Source organism: Colletotrichum paranaense, assembly GCF_030867605.1.
Source record: "Colletotrichum paranaense strain IMI 384185 chromosome Unknown Scaffold_22.1, whole genome shotgun sequence".
In the NCBI taxonomy this organism is placed as follows: domain Eukaryota; kingdom Fungi; phylum Ascomycota; class Sordariomycetes; order Glomerellales; family Glomerellaceae; genus Colletotrichum; species Colletotrichum paranaense.
The window spans coordinates 319,473-336,328 of record NW_026848980.1 but is presented as its reverse complement, the minus strand read 5'-3'; the positions used below and the strand labels follow the sequence as shown (position 1 = coordinate 336,328).

Below are 16,856 nucleotides of genomic sequence, written 5' to 3'. Positions count from 1 at the left end.
TGGTATTTGGAGAAAGGGCAGTTCGAAGGAAGTTTCGTTCTCTGGCTTATTTCATGGAGGGGGAGGGGGGATGATCTTTGGAGGTTTTATCCTGGGATCATGCGCGCGCGGGAGACCACGCCGCCGCCGCCCCTCCATCCGAGCGATATGCTAAGGCTTGTAGGAATTGCCCGCGGCGGGTAGACTAAACTGTTTACAGACGGAAGTAGGAAAAGTAGCCCCTGCAAGTACACCGCGCGGCTGACGGTGCTTGGATTTGGGGTTTCTTCGATTGGCCACCACTCCCCGCCAGATTCTGTGTTGGAGAGACATTGGAGACTGGCTAGAAGCCCACTTTGCTCCTAAGAGCAGAATCAGATGCCAGCAACTTCACGTTTTCTCTGGAAAAATATCGTGAACTCGACTGAGGCATTAAATGGAATATCTCATTCACCGCATTCACGACTTCTGGTTTCTCAATGTGACCGACCCATGGGTTGGAAGAGATTTCATTTCGGCGTTCGCAGATTGGTTGGTGACCCTCCTTACTCAGCTCTTTGAAAGCGGAAAGCAAGCGCGAAGGCGGGCGGCGCTGCGGCAGTCGCATTTTCCCGACTCGCTCTTTGACGTTATGAGACTCCACATATTATTCTCATTTATCCATCCGACCGCTACCGCGCGCGTTCCATTGGTAATAAGGTAGGTAGGAGACAGAGACTCGGCCTCCGATCTTGTCCACGCCGCCCCGCTCCGGACCGGTACCCATCCGGAGTGCTATCCCATATCCGATAGCGGGTCTTCTACTCACGCGGGCCCGGTCTCTCGGCCCGTTTACGGCATCTGCACTCATCACGTGTTCGTTAGGCCATGCGTGCATGCGGGGGCAGATTTGCACTGCACTTTTAACTCACACCAGCTCAACAGTATGCCACCTTAGACTTTATCGAGGCAGATAGGTGGTAGTATTGTTTCACGGCATTGGACTCCTCGGCTGCTTTCCATTGGTCAGTACCGCTCCCTGAAGCTCGGTCGATTCCGCGGTCCGGCGGTCCCCACCATCACAGGCAGCAGCAGGCAACAGCACGACCAGACATGGGCAAAGGGAGAACTCGACAAGCAACGTGACTTCGTGGGAATCTCGCGTTCTGTGGTCGAGCCTCTGCGACTGTTAGGCGCCATCCTTAAACCATTTGAACTTTACCGTCGAGACGCGTTGCAGCCTAATTGGAACCACAAATATCCCACGGCCGTCTAGCATCGATCCCCATCCTTGCCTCTTAGCGATCCTCAAGGCGGTGCTGTACAAAAGCTCGAGATCTTCCGCACTAATAGATCGAAATCCATCTGCAATCCCATCGTCTCATCATTCGTACCATCGTGGTCAGGAATTGGATCGAGGCTGTTTTTATCAGCTCTTATCATACTCGGTCTCTGACTGCCACAAATGGAACTGGCAGCAGCTAATATGTCGACCAAGCTGACTGTCCGCGAGCGGCTCACACTCTGCAAGTGGGCCGACAGCCTACCTGGTGACATCACTCCAACCCTCGCGCGCGGTGCGGAATGGGTCAAGAGCGAGTTCGGAAAGGATGTCCCCGAATTCGTCATCCGGACCGTCCTAGACCGGTCGGACATGACGGATGACTTTCAAGCCTACGTAAGACTTCCTTAACCAACCCCTATCATAGTAGTATAGTGGCTAACAATAAGGAAGAACGACGGCGAGATCGCCCCCCTGATACGCCCAGGTTTCGGCAAAGAATTCTGGGAGATGCCCGACGACGATGCCGCGTTCCCCAGCGCCGTGCAGGAGTGGAAGGCATCCACCCTGACGTGGGGAGAGATCGCCATCTTGTGGTTCGTTGAGAAGATCACGAACAAGCCCGATTGGCATGTCAAGGTCTTTGATGAGGAGATTGTTGCAAAGTGGAAGCAGGAGGTCATGGCTGTTCACTGGAAGGCTGTGGGTCTCAAGTATGCTTATTTCGACGACGATTTGTTTACCTTTGTAAGTACTAGGCTGCATCTGAGACGGCTTCTCGTTGAACAGCGACCCCTAACCTGCAATGCAGGCGCTTGCTGAGCTCCGCGAGAAAGCCAAGCTGTTCGAAGCCACTGGCCTGATCCCCATCTTCGATGCCTCGTCCGCCGTCATCAAGTCTGACAGCGCCATCACCCCGGAAGTAAAAGAGGAGCTCAAACAAGGCGTGGCCGCTCTCGAAAATATACCCGAGAACGAAAAGGACTGGCATCCCGGTAGCGACGGCAAGGTCCTGGACCTCGTGCACCCTTCTCTCTGGCCTCTTGTCTTTGGAAAGTCTCGCATCGTCGCCGCTAAGCGCATCCTGCTCAAAGACACGCTGGCGGCCTGCGGCACAGGAGACGTCATCCCCGTTCCCAAGAAGAGGTATCCCGACCACCAATCCTCCGACGACCTGTGGTCCGTCAAGTACCAGTGGCTCCCGTGCGACATCGACATCGAGGAGGGCAAGCCGAAAATCATGAGCTACATCAACAACCTGCACCCCCAGCATCATGCCAGTCTCTACACCACCATCGAAAAGGTGCTCGAGAAGGCTCTCCCCATGTGGGATCTGGTCTACAGGTGGCACGAAGACTACGAGATCCTCCGCATCCCCTGTGAATCAGCCCGGACACAATGCCTAGCGGAGTGCAGCCGGTGGTGTTGTCCCGAAAACCGCCCGGTAGACCCAGACGAGGCCGAACGTGACGAGGACGAATTCAACGACGACTCCGGCGGATATAGCGCCGAGGAGCCCAGCCGCGAAGTCTGGCGGAGAGACAAGATCTGGTTTGAACGCACCCACCCAATCGAGAAGCCACCGGTCCCCGCGTACAAGCCCATGGAGCTGCAGCCCAAGGACGTCAACCTGACCTCCGGCTTCTTCAATCATGCCGACCGCATCCAGGTCATTGTGAAGCTCGCCAACATCCACCTCACGCCCGAGAAGCCGACGTACGACGGCGGGTCCTGGCACATTGAGGGCCAGCTGAACGAGCACATCGCCGCCACCGCGCTCTACTACTACGACAACGAGAATATCACCGACAGCCACCTCGCCTTCCGCACCGTCGCCGACAGGGAGGAGCTCATGGGGGAGCTCAATTACGAGCAGGGCGACTTCCACGCCATTGACCGGACGCTGGCGATCAACTCCGTCGCGGACACGAACCAGCGCCTCGGCAGCGTGCTCACGCGCGAGGACAGGCTTCTCGCGTTCCCCAACGTCTACCAGCACTGCGTTGCGCCGTTTGAGCTCGTCGACAAGACCAAGGCGGGCCACCGCAAGATCCTCGCGCTGTTCCTCGTGGACCCGAGGATTCCGATAATTGGTACGGCGAATGTGCCGCCGCAGCAGAGGGGGTGGTGGAAGGAGGGCGCGGCGCCGGGAGACCGGTTGGGGACGTTGCCGCCCGAGGTTACGGATATGGTGTTTGATAATATGGATTTTCCGATTGGGATCGAGGAGGCCAAGAGGATACGGACTGATTTGATGGAGGAGCGGACGACGATTGCCGAGCAGGGGATGGGGGTGATGACGACTATGGAGTGGAACTTTTGCGAGCACTGAGTCTTGCGGAACCGGGACCCCGTTGTGTTGTGTTCGTATCGAAGGAAGGGGACCGCGCAGTAGTAGCGGTGAAGGGAGAGAAACATTGGAAGCTGTGTTGAGACGTTTGCTTGACCGGCCTGAAAGTTGACACCAGATATGTCAAAAGCTGTGCAAATCGTGTCACCCCAGCCTCAGCTCCTGACTGCGGTTGTGGTCCGATTGGACGATCTGACGGCATCCTGCAGTCCCGCAGTAAGACAAGTGGATTTTGTCTCATGTCGTCTGCCAATACGTTAGCTGCCCGTGAAACATCGAGAGTCGATGCCAGGGCACAAGAGCCTACTCATAAGGTTCGTCTCATTCAGGAGTACGCGTTGCTTGTTAGAAAATATGGTATAAATCTTGTCCCTTAACAAATTTGTCTCGATACTCACCTCGTACCGGCACACATTCTGGTGTCCTTCATGTCGGCCACTGAAACCATCTACTCCCAAACGCAGCAACTCATCGGCCTCACTTCATCATGCTTTACTATCTCATCCACAGCTTCAAGTCCAACAAGGACGCCGAACCTAGCCTCGAGCCACCAAACCACCAAGATGTCTCAACCTCTGAAAAATGGCTCGCCCACAAAATCCACCAACCAACAACCACCACTCCCACCCTGAACCTAGAGACCGCCACCGCCACCGTTGTCGACGACCTAAACCCAAGCCTCACCAACCTCCGCACCGTCGTCGAAAATGACCCCCACCTCGCTGTCCTAGCAGACCAAATGTTCACTCAAGCCGCCGCCCTCCAGCCCCGCGACCCGACAGAGCAACCCGCCGTCCAGTCCTTCCGCCAGTTCCTGCAGGTCGTCAACGTCATCATGCGCTCCGGGCCGCAGTTCTTTGACCGGCCGGGTAATGAGGATGCCATGGGGTTCGTGGCCGCGCCGATCAACGCCTTGTTGAATTATCCCATGGGCACGGCGGCGGGTTACGAGTTCTTTCGGAGGTCGGAGGTAAATGAGGCGATGGGGAAGGTGTTAAGTGCTTGGGGCGAGTTTCTTGCTTCGGGGGAGTCGAGGGGGTGTTTGAGGGCTTGGGTGTCTGCTTCTGGGCAGGTTGTGATGGCGGAGAGGGCGAATGGAAGGTTGGAAGGTGGAGGGTTGGGGTTTAAGGAGTTGTTTGTTTGTCCCGATGCTGAGGATACGGAGACTCTTGGATATGAATCGTGGGATGCGTTCTTTGTAAGGCGATTTCGGGAGGGTGTTCGACCTGTGGAGTTTCCTGATGACGAGGAACACAACGGCGGGGAGAAGCTGTCCGTCAGGAGCAGCAGTGGCACCGTTGACATTCAAGTCGACGACAACACCTCGGTCATCGTCAACGCGTGCGAGTCGGCGCCGCTGCAAGTCGTATCCGACGTCGCCCTCCGAGCAGACGTCACGCTAAAGGGCCAGCCGTACTCCCTCACCGACATGCTCAACAACAACGCATTCGCGCCGCAGTTTGTCGGCGGGACGATCTACCAGGCCTACCTGAGCGCCTTCAGTTACCACCGCTGGCACGCGCCAGTGGGTGGGCGGATCGTCGAGGTCGAGATGATCCCGGGGACGTACTTCAGCGTCAACAGATACCAGGGTATAGCCGCGTGTGACAACGACAATGAAGACACAGATGGTCCGGATCCGCAGGCGCCGTGTAGATCGCAGGCGTACACCGCTTCCGTGGCGACGCGGGCGGTGGTGTATATCCAGGCGCGGAATCCGAGGATCGGGTTGATGGCGATTGTGTTTGTGGGTATGACGGAGGTGTCTAGCTGCGAGGTGACTGTACGGGCTGGGGAGGAGGTTGTGAAGGGGCAGGAGATTGGGATGTTTCACTTCGGGGGCAGTTCGCATTGTTCGGTATTCCGGCCGGGTGTCGAGTTGAGGTTTATTGAGAACCGGTTTCCTGCGGGTCTTGAAGGGAATAATAGAGTGAATAGTGCGCTCGCTTTGGTTGAGTGAGGGCGCTGGCTGGTGCACTTCTATATACATAAGTTCGAGGCATAGACATATTCATCATGTCTAGTCTCTGGCTGAGTGATACTTCTAAGCATCCCCTGGATGAGAAGTTGATTATCTGATATAATGTGCCGAAAAGGCCATTTCAATAAAGGACAAGACCTTAACGGATATGCAATGTACTCCTCCTTGCCTCGTCCGTGTACCAGAACCCAGCAGGCGATGCCGAGTCTTCGAGTCTCATCAGCATTTCCCCTTCCATCCATCCCTGGACGAAGCAGGTGCCACCAAAACTGTACGCAGACTTCCCATCTACACATTCAACTTCTTGCAGCAATACTGGCACAGAACACGTCGCTATCACAGCCAAGAGCCACGGCTTGTCGAAAGTTTTTTCTGAGATGTAAGAAGGCAGGAGGGCCATATACCCCTTTTCCGTGATACAGAGCGTCCTTCCTCGAAGCACAGACTGTACGATATCAAACCACCAACGCCCTTCATAGCTGAAAGGCCACTCGTGCGTCGGGATATGGCGCGACTTTGCAGTAATGCAGTCGTAGTGAAGCCACGCGCTCTGCTCTTTGGTCTTATTGAGGCGAGCACTCAAGGCCTCCAGCTTTTCCGGGTCTTGTCCGCGGCGATTCCAGGCCGAGGTCACGTCGCCGTGGAACATGGCGATGGCTGCTTGCAGAGGATCATCGTACGGGTTGGCTTCGCGGTCTTTATAGATCTTTGGTATGGCTGCTGTCCACTCTTGGAACTTGTAGAAGGCGTCTGGATCGGGTGGATGGAATACGTGTCTTGAGGGGATTCTCCCTGGGTCTTCGATGATTTCATCAATCTCGTCTATGACAATGCCGCGACAGTTGAGAATGCCCTTGTTGAAGCTAAAGAGTTCTTCAAAGTCGCGAAGCTGTCCAATTCCTCCATCGGCGGAGTAAAGCTCGCCGTCCAAGTCGTCCATCAGCCTCATGGACCTCATGGGGATCCTCTCTCGGCGGACGAGGCAGCTTGTGGCTGCTGGGACGGTCCAGTCGGGACACCACGACGGCACGAGACTGTAGAAGTTATCGACGTTGTGCCATGGCTCAGAGGCGGCGATGATATCGAGACTTCCGTGCTGTCTTGACCAAGCTGTTGCGAAGTCAATAAAGACTTGTTGGCGGCTTTTGTTATAATCCAGCTTGAAGTCGAGCCCCTCCTTATCCTGCGCCAAATTCCACAGAGCAAAGATCTTGTCTCTGCCGTCGGTTGCCTGGAAGTCTCGTGTGAGAATGGCGGCCTCGAGAAAGCCAGGGCTGTCCTTCCGGACGGTGGGTGAGAAGAACGGGGAGTAGAGTTCTCCTCCGGCCATCAGGTGCCTAAAGTAGAAAAGTTTACGGATAAAGATGAGCTCGTCGTACGATAGACCGAACTGGTGTAGCTGCGGGTCTGCGCTCATCATCTGCGTCCTGAGAACGGGGTTGAAAGCAATCATGGCTTGCAAGTTGTACGCGGCGGCGTCGAGGGACCCGAAAGCGACGGCTTTGCGGTTGTCGACTATCACTGCGGGATCTGACGAGATGGCGACTTCTTGGACGACCCAGACTCGTCTGAAGTACGGACGGCACATGAACTTGTACAAAGCTGCACAACGCGCAGGATAGAGATCCGGGCCAATCTTGTTCCCCTCTTTCCCGATATTGTACTCACCCTTCTTATTCATCTCGATCTTGAGCTGGTCCATCGGCTTAACAAAGTCCAGCGCCATATCGGTCTCGTCGCTGTGCTCGCCGACGTAGCAGATGACTTGGGATGCGCGGTCATAGATGTCAAACATGCGTGCAACCTGTCTAGTCCGCTCGGCAACGTTTAGTTGGTCGATGCACAAGGCATCGATCCAGATGGGCATTGACACTTCCTTGCTCCGTATGGTACGCAAAGCCTGCTCTAGGTTCCGCCGGACCTGCATCCTATGGCCGTTGACAACGATCTCGACTGTATCCCCGGCGTTGCCCCAGGTATACGACAAAGCGTGGTAGGACACTTCGCACACCATCGGGCAATGGGCCAGATGGGCGATGACCGGTGCCTCGCGGTCCTCTGAAGGTGTCACGACGAGAATACGGATCTCGCCGACGAGCATGTCGAGCGGCACGTAGTCGAGGTTCGTAACGGTCGCATCGTTGGATGGGCTTTTCCCTAGCTTGATTGGATAGATTTTGGGCAAGGTGAACCGGAACGGTGGCTCCGATTTGTCTTGAATGTAGTGCCAGGTCTTGTCCCATTTTCGATACTTTGATTGGATCCTCTTTTCCACTATGCCCCTCTCCAGCAGCTCGGTGACGACCTCGGTCATGCTCACGACCTGAGTTGCCCTTGCGTACATTGAGTCGAGGAAGTCACGGGTCCAGTACTCCTTCTGATCTTCTGCCGAGGAGAATTCTTCGAGGCAGATGTGCCGAATCCATAATGTCACGGGCAGGCGGTGACCGCGAAAGTATCTGAGAAAGACCTCCAACGCGACTGGGACGACGAGTCCCTTGCCATCGATCTCGATGACATCCCTCAGCAGCCGATAGCCTCTACTGTCTCTGATAGCGATGAACGGCCCGGCTTTGGCGAGCGGTCGTACTTCTATGCTGCATCTTACGTGGTTCTGTGGATCGCTCTTGTCGCCGGGACACGGATGGAGGATGAGAAAGCGCTGCTCTTGTGCATCTCGGTCGATGGGCGAGTATTCGTATTCTGGTATGTCTAGTTCCCAGCGATTTTCCAGCTCCCTGCGCAATGAGTTCCCAGGGTATGTCATGGCAATTTGGACGGTCGATCAATAAAATGTCAAATACTCCGTAATACCATGCCCTATGCACCGAGACTGGACGCGATTCCTAACACACGTATGTCAAACATTGAGAGTGTCGCGGTGGGTTTCAGTTAAGACCTGGCATTTCATCTTTTAGGCATCAGCATTCGCTTGATTCAGTTCCATAACTGAAGGAAGTGGCAACTTCTATTCGTAGAAATCAAATGGCTATGCATAAGCGCTACTGCATAATATTCCGAATTCATTCAATGAGCCGTCATGCAGAATATAGTACGCATTGCCAATTGAAAGCATTCGGCACGAACATAAAATCTACATTCAAACAGTAGCCTAAACTGGAACAGTTTATCCCAGTACAGGGTGAGCAATTATACAGATTGCCGCATGCTTCGGAAATTCGAAGTCTGGATCTCAGAGTCACAAGACTGTGTGATGACACTTCTTGCTTATTAACACCGCACAGTTAGTTCGGATCCAGAATGGAGCACCATGACATTAGAGCTGTTGAATATAGTAGTGACTGGCATGGTATGTGAGCTTCTAGAAAGTGCGAGGAAATCAGCTATGTTAGCATCGAAAAGTTGAATCTACAAACTGGGTTGAGGTTCGGGCTTCCGAAATGAAGGGTCGAACTGTTGGGCAGCAGGACCACACATATCACTCTGCAAAGATTGCGCCAAGCAAGAGTTGAGTTCCTGATGTCTATGGAAACTCCGAGTGTGCCTTGAATCCTGGATGTATGTATAAGTCATGTAATTACTAAGGTGATCGGTGGTTCGTCTGAAAGCACTAGAGTTGTAGTTTGCTTGAACTTACTCAATCTTATCGCTTCAACATCAAATGGTCAGTCAATTTCCCCAGTCAATTTCTCCAAGTGTAAGGGCGTTTACGTTAATTATGAATATGAGAATTCTAGCTTTTGTCGGCATTTTTACGTCGTAAGGTACTCCCGGCCCCAAGTTTTGTGAAATGCGCTTCAAGCCCCAGATAATAGACATTCTAGTAAGGTTCGAGGCTCGATAACTAATTTGACCTGGGCTGCAGCTATCGCCGCAACATTTCCCAATCTGGCGAAAGTTTTCCCGTCATTGTACTGGTATCACTGACGGATACATGAATCGCCGAAAACATCACTAATTTTCGGATATCTCAATTTTGGAAACAATGGAGCCTGGTTGATATTTTTTTTTTTTTTTTATCTATTTTTCTAGTTGAGGCATAGGTTTCTGAGCTTTGCTATTGCACATCCACTACTCATCAAAGATGGTGGCAACAACAGCACCAGTGAGAGTGACCTGACCAACCTTGCCACCCTCAGCCTCGGTGATGATCTTACCCGAGACGAGGTCGCGCTTCCAGATGACAACGGTGCGGTTGTTCTGGTGACCGACAGCGATGAGGTCGCCGGCCTTGTTGATGGAGAACTGGCGGGGAGACCAGCCGCCGGAGGGGGCAAGCTGCACCAACTCGAGGGAGCCGTCGTCCTTGATGGCGAAGGTGGACATCGTGTCTGAGGGGCCGGAGCCGAGGACGGGGGAGTCGCGGAACGAGACATCGCGGTTCGAGACGATGATGAACTTTTGGTCGGGCTGGGTGAATTGTCAGTCAAAGAGTTCCACAACCACGATCATTACCAATCCGGATGTAGAATGCGCCCGCTGGCCCTAATTTGGGAGATGCATAAGGCCGTGGGGGCCGACCCAGGATTGAAATAAAGCCTAGAAAAAGATCTGCGACAGTGCAGGGGGTGGTGGGTTTTTCACAAAAAACAAAATAGGAAATGGAGACCCAGAACAGATGAAAAAGAACTCAAACTCACAGTGATGGCAATCTCGCTTGTCGGGGCCTTGGTGGCAGGGTAGTCGGCGTTGACGGAGGGGATGGACGAGATCTTGGTGAAGGCGAGGCCGGTCTCCTTGTACTCGACCTTGTAGGAGTAAATGTTTTGGTCGAGCTCGCCGTTGAAGAAGAAGACGACGTCGCCGTTGGCCATGGTCTTGAAGACACCGTGGCGGGGCCCGACGCCGGGGCCGGTGACAAGGCCGTCGACTTCCTTGATCGGGGCGACGCTGTTCGGGTCCTTGGTGTAGACGCGGACCCGGTCACCGCCGAGGTCGGCGAGGAGAACGTACTGGTTCTTGGGGTCGATAATAACGTGATGAAGGTAGCTGAGATCCTGACGGGCGGTCACCGGGCCGGGCTTCTCGAGGGTTGGGTAGAACTCCTGGAGCGGCGCGGTGCCGGGGAGAGCTCCCTTATCGCCCAGGGCGATGACGGAAACTGCGCTCTTGTTGCTAGTTGAGACATCGTGTTAGCTTGAAACATGACTTTTGTTTAATGTCTTTAAGGTACAGATTGAGTTGCAGGTCATAGTCCGAAGAACCGGTGGGAGTCAAAGTCCGAATAGCCGGTGGGAGGCCTTGCGGAAGTTTTCCCAGTGACGCTTAACTATCCCACCGGAAGCGCCAAAACAAACAACACACGGACACAACAGCAGTTCTTAATTCGACGTTGGCAATTTGGCACTTACTATGAAGCAGTAACATAACCGCGAGCACCAGACTCGGTGGTGACAATCTCACCAGCGACACCGCTGGCGGGCGCCGGGATGCGAGCGATGCGGGTCAGGGCGCCTCCATCCCCGATAGAGAAGGAGTTTAGTGAGCCATTGGGAACCGAGTTGGAGCCCCGGTCGAGGCAGTAGAGGATACGGTTGGCCGAGTCCAGGGTGAGCCAGGCTGGGTTCACCTCGCAGTCTGCCGACTTGGAGGCGACGGATAAGCTCGCGTTGGCGCCGGTGGTGAGGGAGAGGGTTGTGACATTTCCGCCCGAGTCGGCCGCGTAGAGGGTGACGGCGTTGCAGGAGGCCGCTAGAAAGGCGGAACCTGCCAAGAGGCTCTTCATGGGTGAGGTGCGCATAGCGGATGGATTAGAAGCCGATCGTGTAAGCGGAAAAAGGGTCGATATGAAAGAAAAGAATGTGCTCAAGTGAGTGGATGGGAAAGGATAGGCAAAATGAGTGGATTGTGGTGTAATGAGCGAATGTGGTGAGGTAGAAAACAGGCAGGTCAATCGCAACCGAGGGGTGGGTAAACGGCGATTTAACTGCAAACGAGGTTGGCGATGTGAAGGATGAGAATGAGTGGATTCGGACTCTTTTAGTCCAAGTCTTTTGCTGAAAAGAGCGATAAGAATTTCTGCTTCCTAGTTTGCCAAGTTTTCGCAATAGTTCTCCCTCATCTAGGATCGTGAACCTGAGGGGATTCGAAACCTGTTAATATACAAACCAAAAAGGTAATGAGTGCAATCGGATGGCCCCGAGCTTCAGAGTCGCAATTGCAAAGCCCGACTTCCCAACTGAACCTGCCAAGACTCTTCTGCCCAAGGTGCCGGTATTCGCGGAGATTTCAGGGGCCCTCCAGTTTTTGCCTGTCGTTCCTCAGTTCTTCTGACTCGCTTTTCGAAGGTTGTTTAACAAGACGCCTCATCGCCAAGACCAAGCAGTGTGGTGAATGCTATAACGGTCAAGAGCTAAACTCCGCGTGTACTCCCCAAGGTGGTAAGGGTCAAAACTCCGCGAGTGTGTGGGGGCCAACAGTTGGCGTTAACCATTCCCCTCGGTGTCGACTATTGCCGCTGCTACACGCTACGCCTGCTGTGCCTGGTCTGAAGAATATCTGGCGCCTTTTTGCGCCCCAATGACAAAACCTTAAAAAACGGGCGCCGGGGTGGTCGGTAGTGCCGAAAAGGGGGACGGGCTCCGGTTCCAGAATGACGGCGACATAGAGAAGACGCTTGGGAGCTAGGTTTGGCCTGCTTCATGGGGTGAATCATCCGGACAAGGTTCTCTGCTTTGAGTAGGTCAAGAGGCTGAGCGGTCAGCGCCAAGACCTAATACAGAACCAGATTGATTGATATGATTAAACAAGGCGTGATTGATACTTCTCCCTGGCTCTGGAGTCTCAATGAATGGGTCGTGGAGTCGTTGACAGTGGAACAACGCTAAGTCAGAGAGGGGACAGACGCCAAGATCGGGTAGCACCGTGGCCCTGGCTTGGAGAGATATTTGACTTTGAGACGGATATCGAGTGTAAGGCGACGGCCGAGGATCCGAGACCGATTGCCATTTACCAAGGCGTCTCTACGAGAATATCCGTACGAGTCTTTAGAGGAGACCCTCAATGGGATGGTCCCATATATCTCAAGCTAAGTATAAGACGAACCCGTGTACAGGCTCGGATACTGAATACAGACTCCCGTCTCTAAGCCTCACAGCTCAAGTCTTCCAGATCTCCATCTTTTGATCCTTACATTCGTTTCTTTATTACCAGGCTGTATAGACCTGTACATACTACAGCTATGGATTCCACATTCTCTCTTAGACGCTTAGCCGTCGCTACACTCCTTTGTGCTTCTCCCGCTCTCGTCAGCGCGCAGGCTGAGAACAAGGCCGCCGCTCTTCAGTCTTGCTTGACGACCGCCGGTGTCCGCAACGTCATCAGCACCGATGCCACCTGGGCCGATGAGACCACCGGCTTCCAGAAGCGTATCAAGGTCGATCCGGCCGCCATCTCCTTCCCCGAGAACAAGGACCAAGTCGCCCTGTCTCTTGACTGCGCCCGGAATGCTTCCACTTCGGCGTCTCCCCTCGGCGCCGCCCACTCCTTCCAGGCCTACGGCTTCGGAAACCCGGGCAGCCTGGTGATTAGCATGGCTGCTTTCAACTCCGTCTCCTTTGACGCTGCCACCAGCCGTCTCACCTACGGCGGTGGTACCCACGTTGGCCCCGTCCTCAAGTACCTCTGGGACAACCACGGCCGTCACTTCCCCCACGTCCGAGGTGCTCACGTCGGTCTCGCTGGCTCCAGCATCGGTGGCGGATACGGCTCTTCTTCCCGCCACCTTGGTACTCCCATGGACAACCTCGAGTCTGTCGAGTACATGCTGTACAACGGCACCATCGTCAACGCCGCTAAGGGCTCTGACCTCTTTTGGGCTGCTCAGGGTGCCGGTGCCTCCTACGGTGTCCTTCTCTCTGTGACCACCAACACCCACAAGCCCCTTTTTGAGACCGCCGTCAACTTCACCATTAACGGCGGCCAACTCGACTCTACGGCCGCTGCCAAGGCCGTCATCGCCATCCAGGACTTCTCCCTCTCCAAGGACTGCCCTGATGAGCTCGCTCTCCGCTGGTCCCTGAGCGGCCCCCCTTACACCGGCACCGGCTACTTCTACGGCAACCCTGCCGACTTTGACACCGTCATCGCGCCTCTTGTCACCGCTCTTAAGGCCATCGGCAGCAACGCCACCGTCGCGAAGACCGAGCTCCCCTTCTGGGACATGGAGGTCGCCGTCGCCGGCGCCGGCATGAACCAGCCCAACGGAGGTACCCTCGGTGGCCGTTCCTTCTACACCCAGGCCTTGACCATCACCACCGACCACCCCTTGACCGAGGCCCAGGCCAAGACCCTATACGAGAGCACCACCATTGCCTTCAACCGCACCGATCTCCGCAAGTCCGGCTTCCTCGACCTCTGGGGCGGCGTCTCTCGCGACATCGCCGATGCCGACACCGCCTACGCCCACGGCAAGAACCTTTGGCTCATCCGCTGGGAGGCCAACTCCGTTGATGCTACCTCCTACCCTGCTGACGGCACCACCTACATGAAGGGACTCATCAAGCCCTTCGAGGATGCTCTCGTTGCCGGCGGCGCTCCTCTCCGTGGCTTCGTCAACTATGCCGATACCGAGCTCTCCGAGGCCGAGTGGAGCTCCCGTCTCTACGGCTCCAACTTTGACCGTCTCAAGCAGCTCAAGACTGTCTACGACCCTGAGGGTGTCTTTGTCAACCACAAGCAGGCTATCCCCCTTCCTTGAGCGGTGGTAGTGGACTTTTCATGATTCTTGGATATGTTTTGGGAACATCAGGGGAAAAAGTGACAGAATACCAATCATTTCGAACAAATCACCCAAGCTTTGATTTCACTTCTCCATCTTCTTCTAGAACCAGTGCCGACAATCGCTTCCAGTGATGTGTTTTCAATTGTTAGCTTGCGATTCCCACGTCTCGACTGAAACTTCGTTCGAAGTCTCTACCTTCGTTTCTATTATTCGCATACTTGTTAGCGATGAGGTTTCAAAAACTCTCCGTCCAAGGTGTCCATGCTCTCCAGTATGAGTCGCGTTCACGCGTAGCTTGCTGTGTGCGGAGAAGAGCATGATGCTTCTCCAAGTTCTCCCCTCAATTCCCGCGGGGTAAAATCCACAGTCCACAAAAACACACAAGTGGAGTTCCTTCGGTCGGCATTCTCGCGAATCACTCAGTTCCGGCTAAATGCAACTTGTGGAGGCGTGGGGTCAAATCATCTCAAAGGCTCAACTCACTCTGGCTAAGTTGGCTTTGGAGAGCCATCTTTGATGAATATTAACCTCAGTCTTTGTTTCTCAAAGTTGACTGTTGGTTTGTGCCCGGTTTCTTGCATTGATCACCAACACCAGTTGTCCTTCAAACTCCGAGTTCACAATGCCTCAAGTTAGGAATCCAATTCTTCCCGGGTTCAACCCGGATCCTTCGATATTGAGAGTCGGAGATGATTACTACATCGCGACATCAACCTTTGAATGGTTTCCCGGCGTCCAAATTCATCACTCCAAAGACCTGGCAAACTGGGAGCTCGTCACAAGACCATTGAGTCGCAAGAGTCAGCTTGACATGCGCGGTGACCCAGATAGCTGTGGTGTCTGGGCCCCCTGCCTCTCCCACGACGGCGAAAAGTTCTGGCTCGTCTTCACCGATGTCAAGCGTAAAGACGGATCCTTCAAGGACACCCACAACTACATTGTCAGCGCGCCAGCCATTGAAGGGCCTTGGTCCGACCCGTTCTACATCAACTCGTCGGGCTTCGACCCATCGCTCTTCCACGATGACGACGGCCGCAAGTGGTTCGTCAATATGATGTGGGACCATCGCCGCCGCTTTCACGCCTTCACGGGCATCGTTCTCCAGGAGTTCGACCCGAAAGCCGGAAAGCTCGTCGGCCCAAAGAAGAACATTTTCCGCGGCACCGAGCTGGCTCTCGTAGAGGGCCCGCATCTATATAAACGCAACGGATGGTATTACCTCCTAACCGCCGAGGGTGGCACGGCGTACGAGCACGCCTGCACCCTCGCTCGTTCCCGCGATCTCTGGGGTCCGTACGAGCTACACCCGCAAAAGTACGTCATAACGTCCAAAGATGCGCCCGACGCGGCGCTCCAGCGCGCTGGCCACGGTGATATTGTAGACACGCCCGACGGAAAGACCTACATGGTTCACCTGACGGGTCGTCCCACGACGGAGAAGAGGCGGTGCGTTCTTGGACGCGAAACCGCGATCCAGGAGGCGTACTGGGGCGACGATGACTGGCTCTACGTCAAGAACGGCCCCGTACCATCTCTGTACGTCGAGGTACCTGGTACCAGAGATGATACTTCGTACTGGGCGGAGAAGAAATACACCTTTGAGAACGGCCTGCCCAAAGACTTCCAGTGGCTGCGGACGCCGGAACCCGAGCGCATCTTCTCAATCGAGGACGGGAAGCTCACGCTCATCGGGAGGGAGTCGATCGGATCTTGGTTCGAGCAGGCGCTCGTCGCCCGCAGGCAGACACACTTCTCCTACGACGCTGAGACCACCGTCGACTTTGCGCCCACCGATGAGCGCGAGTTCGCGGGGTTGACAGCGTACTACTGCCGCTACAACTTCTTCTACCTGACCGTCACCGCGCACGAGGACGGGAAGCGCGAGCTGTTGATTCAGAGCTCTGAGGCTTCGTGGCCCGATAGCGACCTCACGATGCCGTTTCCCGAGGCGGTTGCGCTGCCTGATACGGGCAAGGTGAAACTCGCGCTGACGATTCGCGGGCCGAAGCTTCAGTTCTACTATGCTCTCGAGGGCGAGGAACTCAAGGCTATTGGTCCGGTGTACGATGCTTCCATCATTTCGGATGAATGTGGTGGGCACCAGGCGCATGGAAGCTTTACGGGTGCTTTTGTTGGTGTTGCTGCGTCTGATTTGAATGGGACTGCTAGACGTGCGGCTTTTGATTATTTTACGTACCGTCCTGTTCATGATGAGACCGACCGTTATGATATTTAATAAAGATTCCCTATCGTCTCCGTCTGTACGAGGGCGCTGGCCTTATATTGTACGTCAAATTTTGGCAAGGCATGGCAGAATCAAACGGTTCTGGACTGAAATGCCTACTTGAAATGAATATCTCGAAACATTCGGTTTTGGTAGAACGATGCAGTCTCATGTAATAGGCGTTCCAAGTCTTCGAATCAATGAGCTCCTATGGCTGAAATTCGATCGTGTCGAGTAAAGCAGACACACAAATGATGCTGTTCACGACATGCCTCAGACAAAAAAGATTCATCGCCAAGACAAGCCGGTCGACGAGTAGCGGAGGCATTGATGTTCTGTCATTCTTCGGGCTGCACCTGAATATCGGACTTGGCCTAG

General features: G+C 54.5%; 6 protein-coding genes across 6 annotated transcripts; 4 read left to right on the top strand and 2 right to left on the bottom strand.

The window, feature by feature from the left end:
- Positions 1 to 1,444: 1,444 nt before the first annotated feature.
- On the top strand, positions 1,445 to 3,572 carry CPAR01_16019 (uncharacterized protein; the record flags this gene model as incomplete). Its single annotated transcript, XM_060500264.1, has 3 exons — positions 1,445 to 1,636; positions 1,694 to 1,987; positions 2,052 to 3,572. The coding sequence occupies 3 exons, from the start codon at positions 1,445 to 1,447 to the stop codon at positions 3,570 to 3,572; spliced, it is 2,007 nt and encodes a 668-aa protein (XP_060341081.1).
- A 505-nt stretch (positions 3,573 to 4,077) lies between these two features.
- Positions 4,078 to 5,550, top strand: CPAR01_16018 (uncharacterized protein; the record flags this gene model as incomplete). Its single annotated transcript, XM_060500263.1, has 1 exon — positions 4,078 to 5,550. One exon carries the CDS (start codon positions 4,078 to 4,080, stop codon positions 5,548 to 5,550), a length of 1,473 nt encoding a protein of 490 aa, XP_060341080.1.
- A 160-nt stretch (positions 5,551 to 5,710) lies between these two features.
- CPAR01_16017 (uncharacterized protein) lies at positions 5,711 to 8,338 on the bottom strand (the record flags this gene model as incomplete). Its single annotated transcript, XM_060500262.1, has 1 exon — positions 5,711 to 8,338. One exon carries the CDS (start codon positions 8,336 to 8,338, stop codon positions 5,711 to 5,713), a length of 2,628 nt encoding a protein of 875 aa, XP_060341079.1.
- Positions 8,339 to 9,603: 1,265 nt separating this feature from the next.
- CPAR01_16016 (YkgB) lies at positions 9,604 to 11,272 on the bottom strand (the record flags this gene model as incomplete). Its single annotated transcript, XM_060500261.1, has 3 exons — positions 9,604 to 9,942; positions 10,173 to 10,647; positions 10,884 to 11,272. The coding sequence occupies 3 exons, from the start codon at positions 11,270 to 11,272 to the stop codon at positions 9,604 to 9,606; spliced, it is 1,203 nt and encodes a 400-aa protein (XP_060341078.1).
- Positions 11,273 to 12,712: 1,440 nt separating this feature from the next.
- On the top strand, positions 12,713 to 14,230 carry CPAR01_16015 (FAD binding domain-containing protein; the record flags this gene model as incomplete). Its single annotated transcript, XM_060500260.1, has 1 exon — positions 12,713 to 14,230. The coding sequence occupies one exon, from the start codon at positions 12,713 to 12,715 to the stop codon at positions 14,228 to 14,230; it is 1,518 nt and encodes a 505-aa protein (XP_060341077.1).
- Positions 14,231 to 14,876: 646 nt separating this feature from the next.
- CPAR01_16014 (glycosyl hydrolase family 43) lies at positions 14,877 to 16,490 on the top strand (the record flags this gene model as incomplete). The annotated part of the gene is made up of 1 exon (XM_060500259.1): positions 14,877 to 16,490. One exon carries the CDS (start codon positions 14,877 to 14,879, stop codon positions 16,488 to 16,490), a length of 1,614 nt encoding a protein of 537 aa, XP_060341076.1.
- Between the last annotated feature and the right edge of the window lie 366 nt (positions 16,491 to 16,856).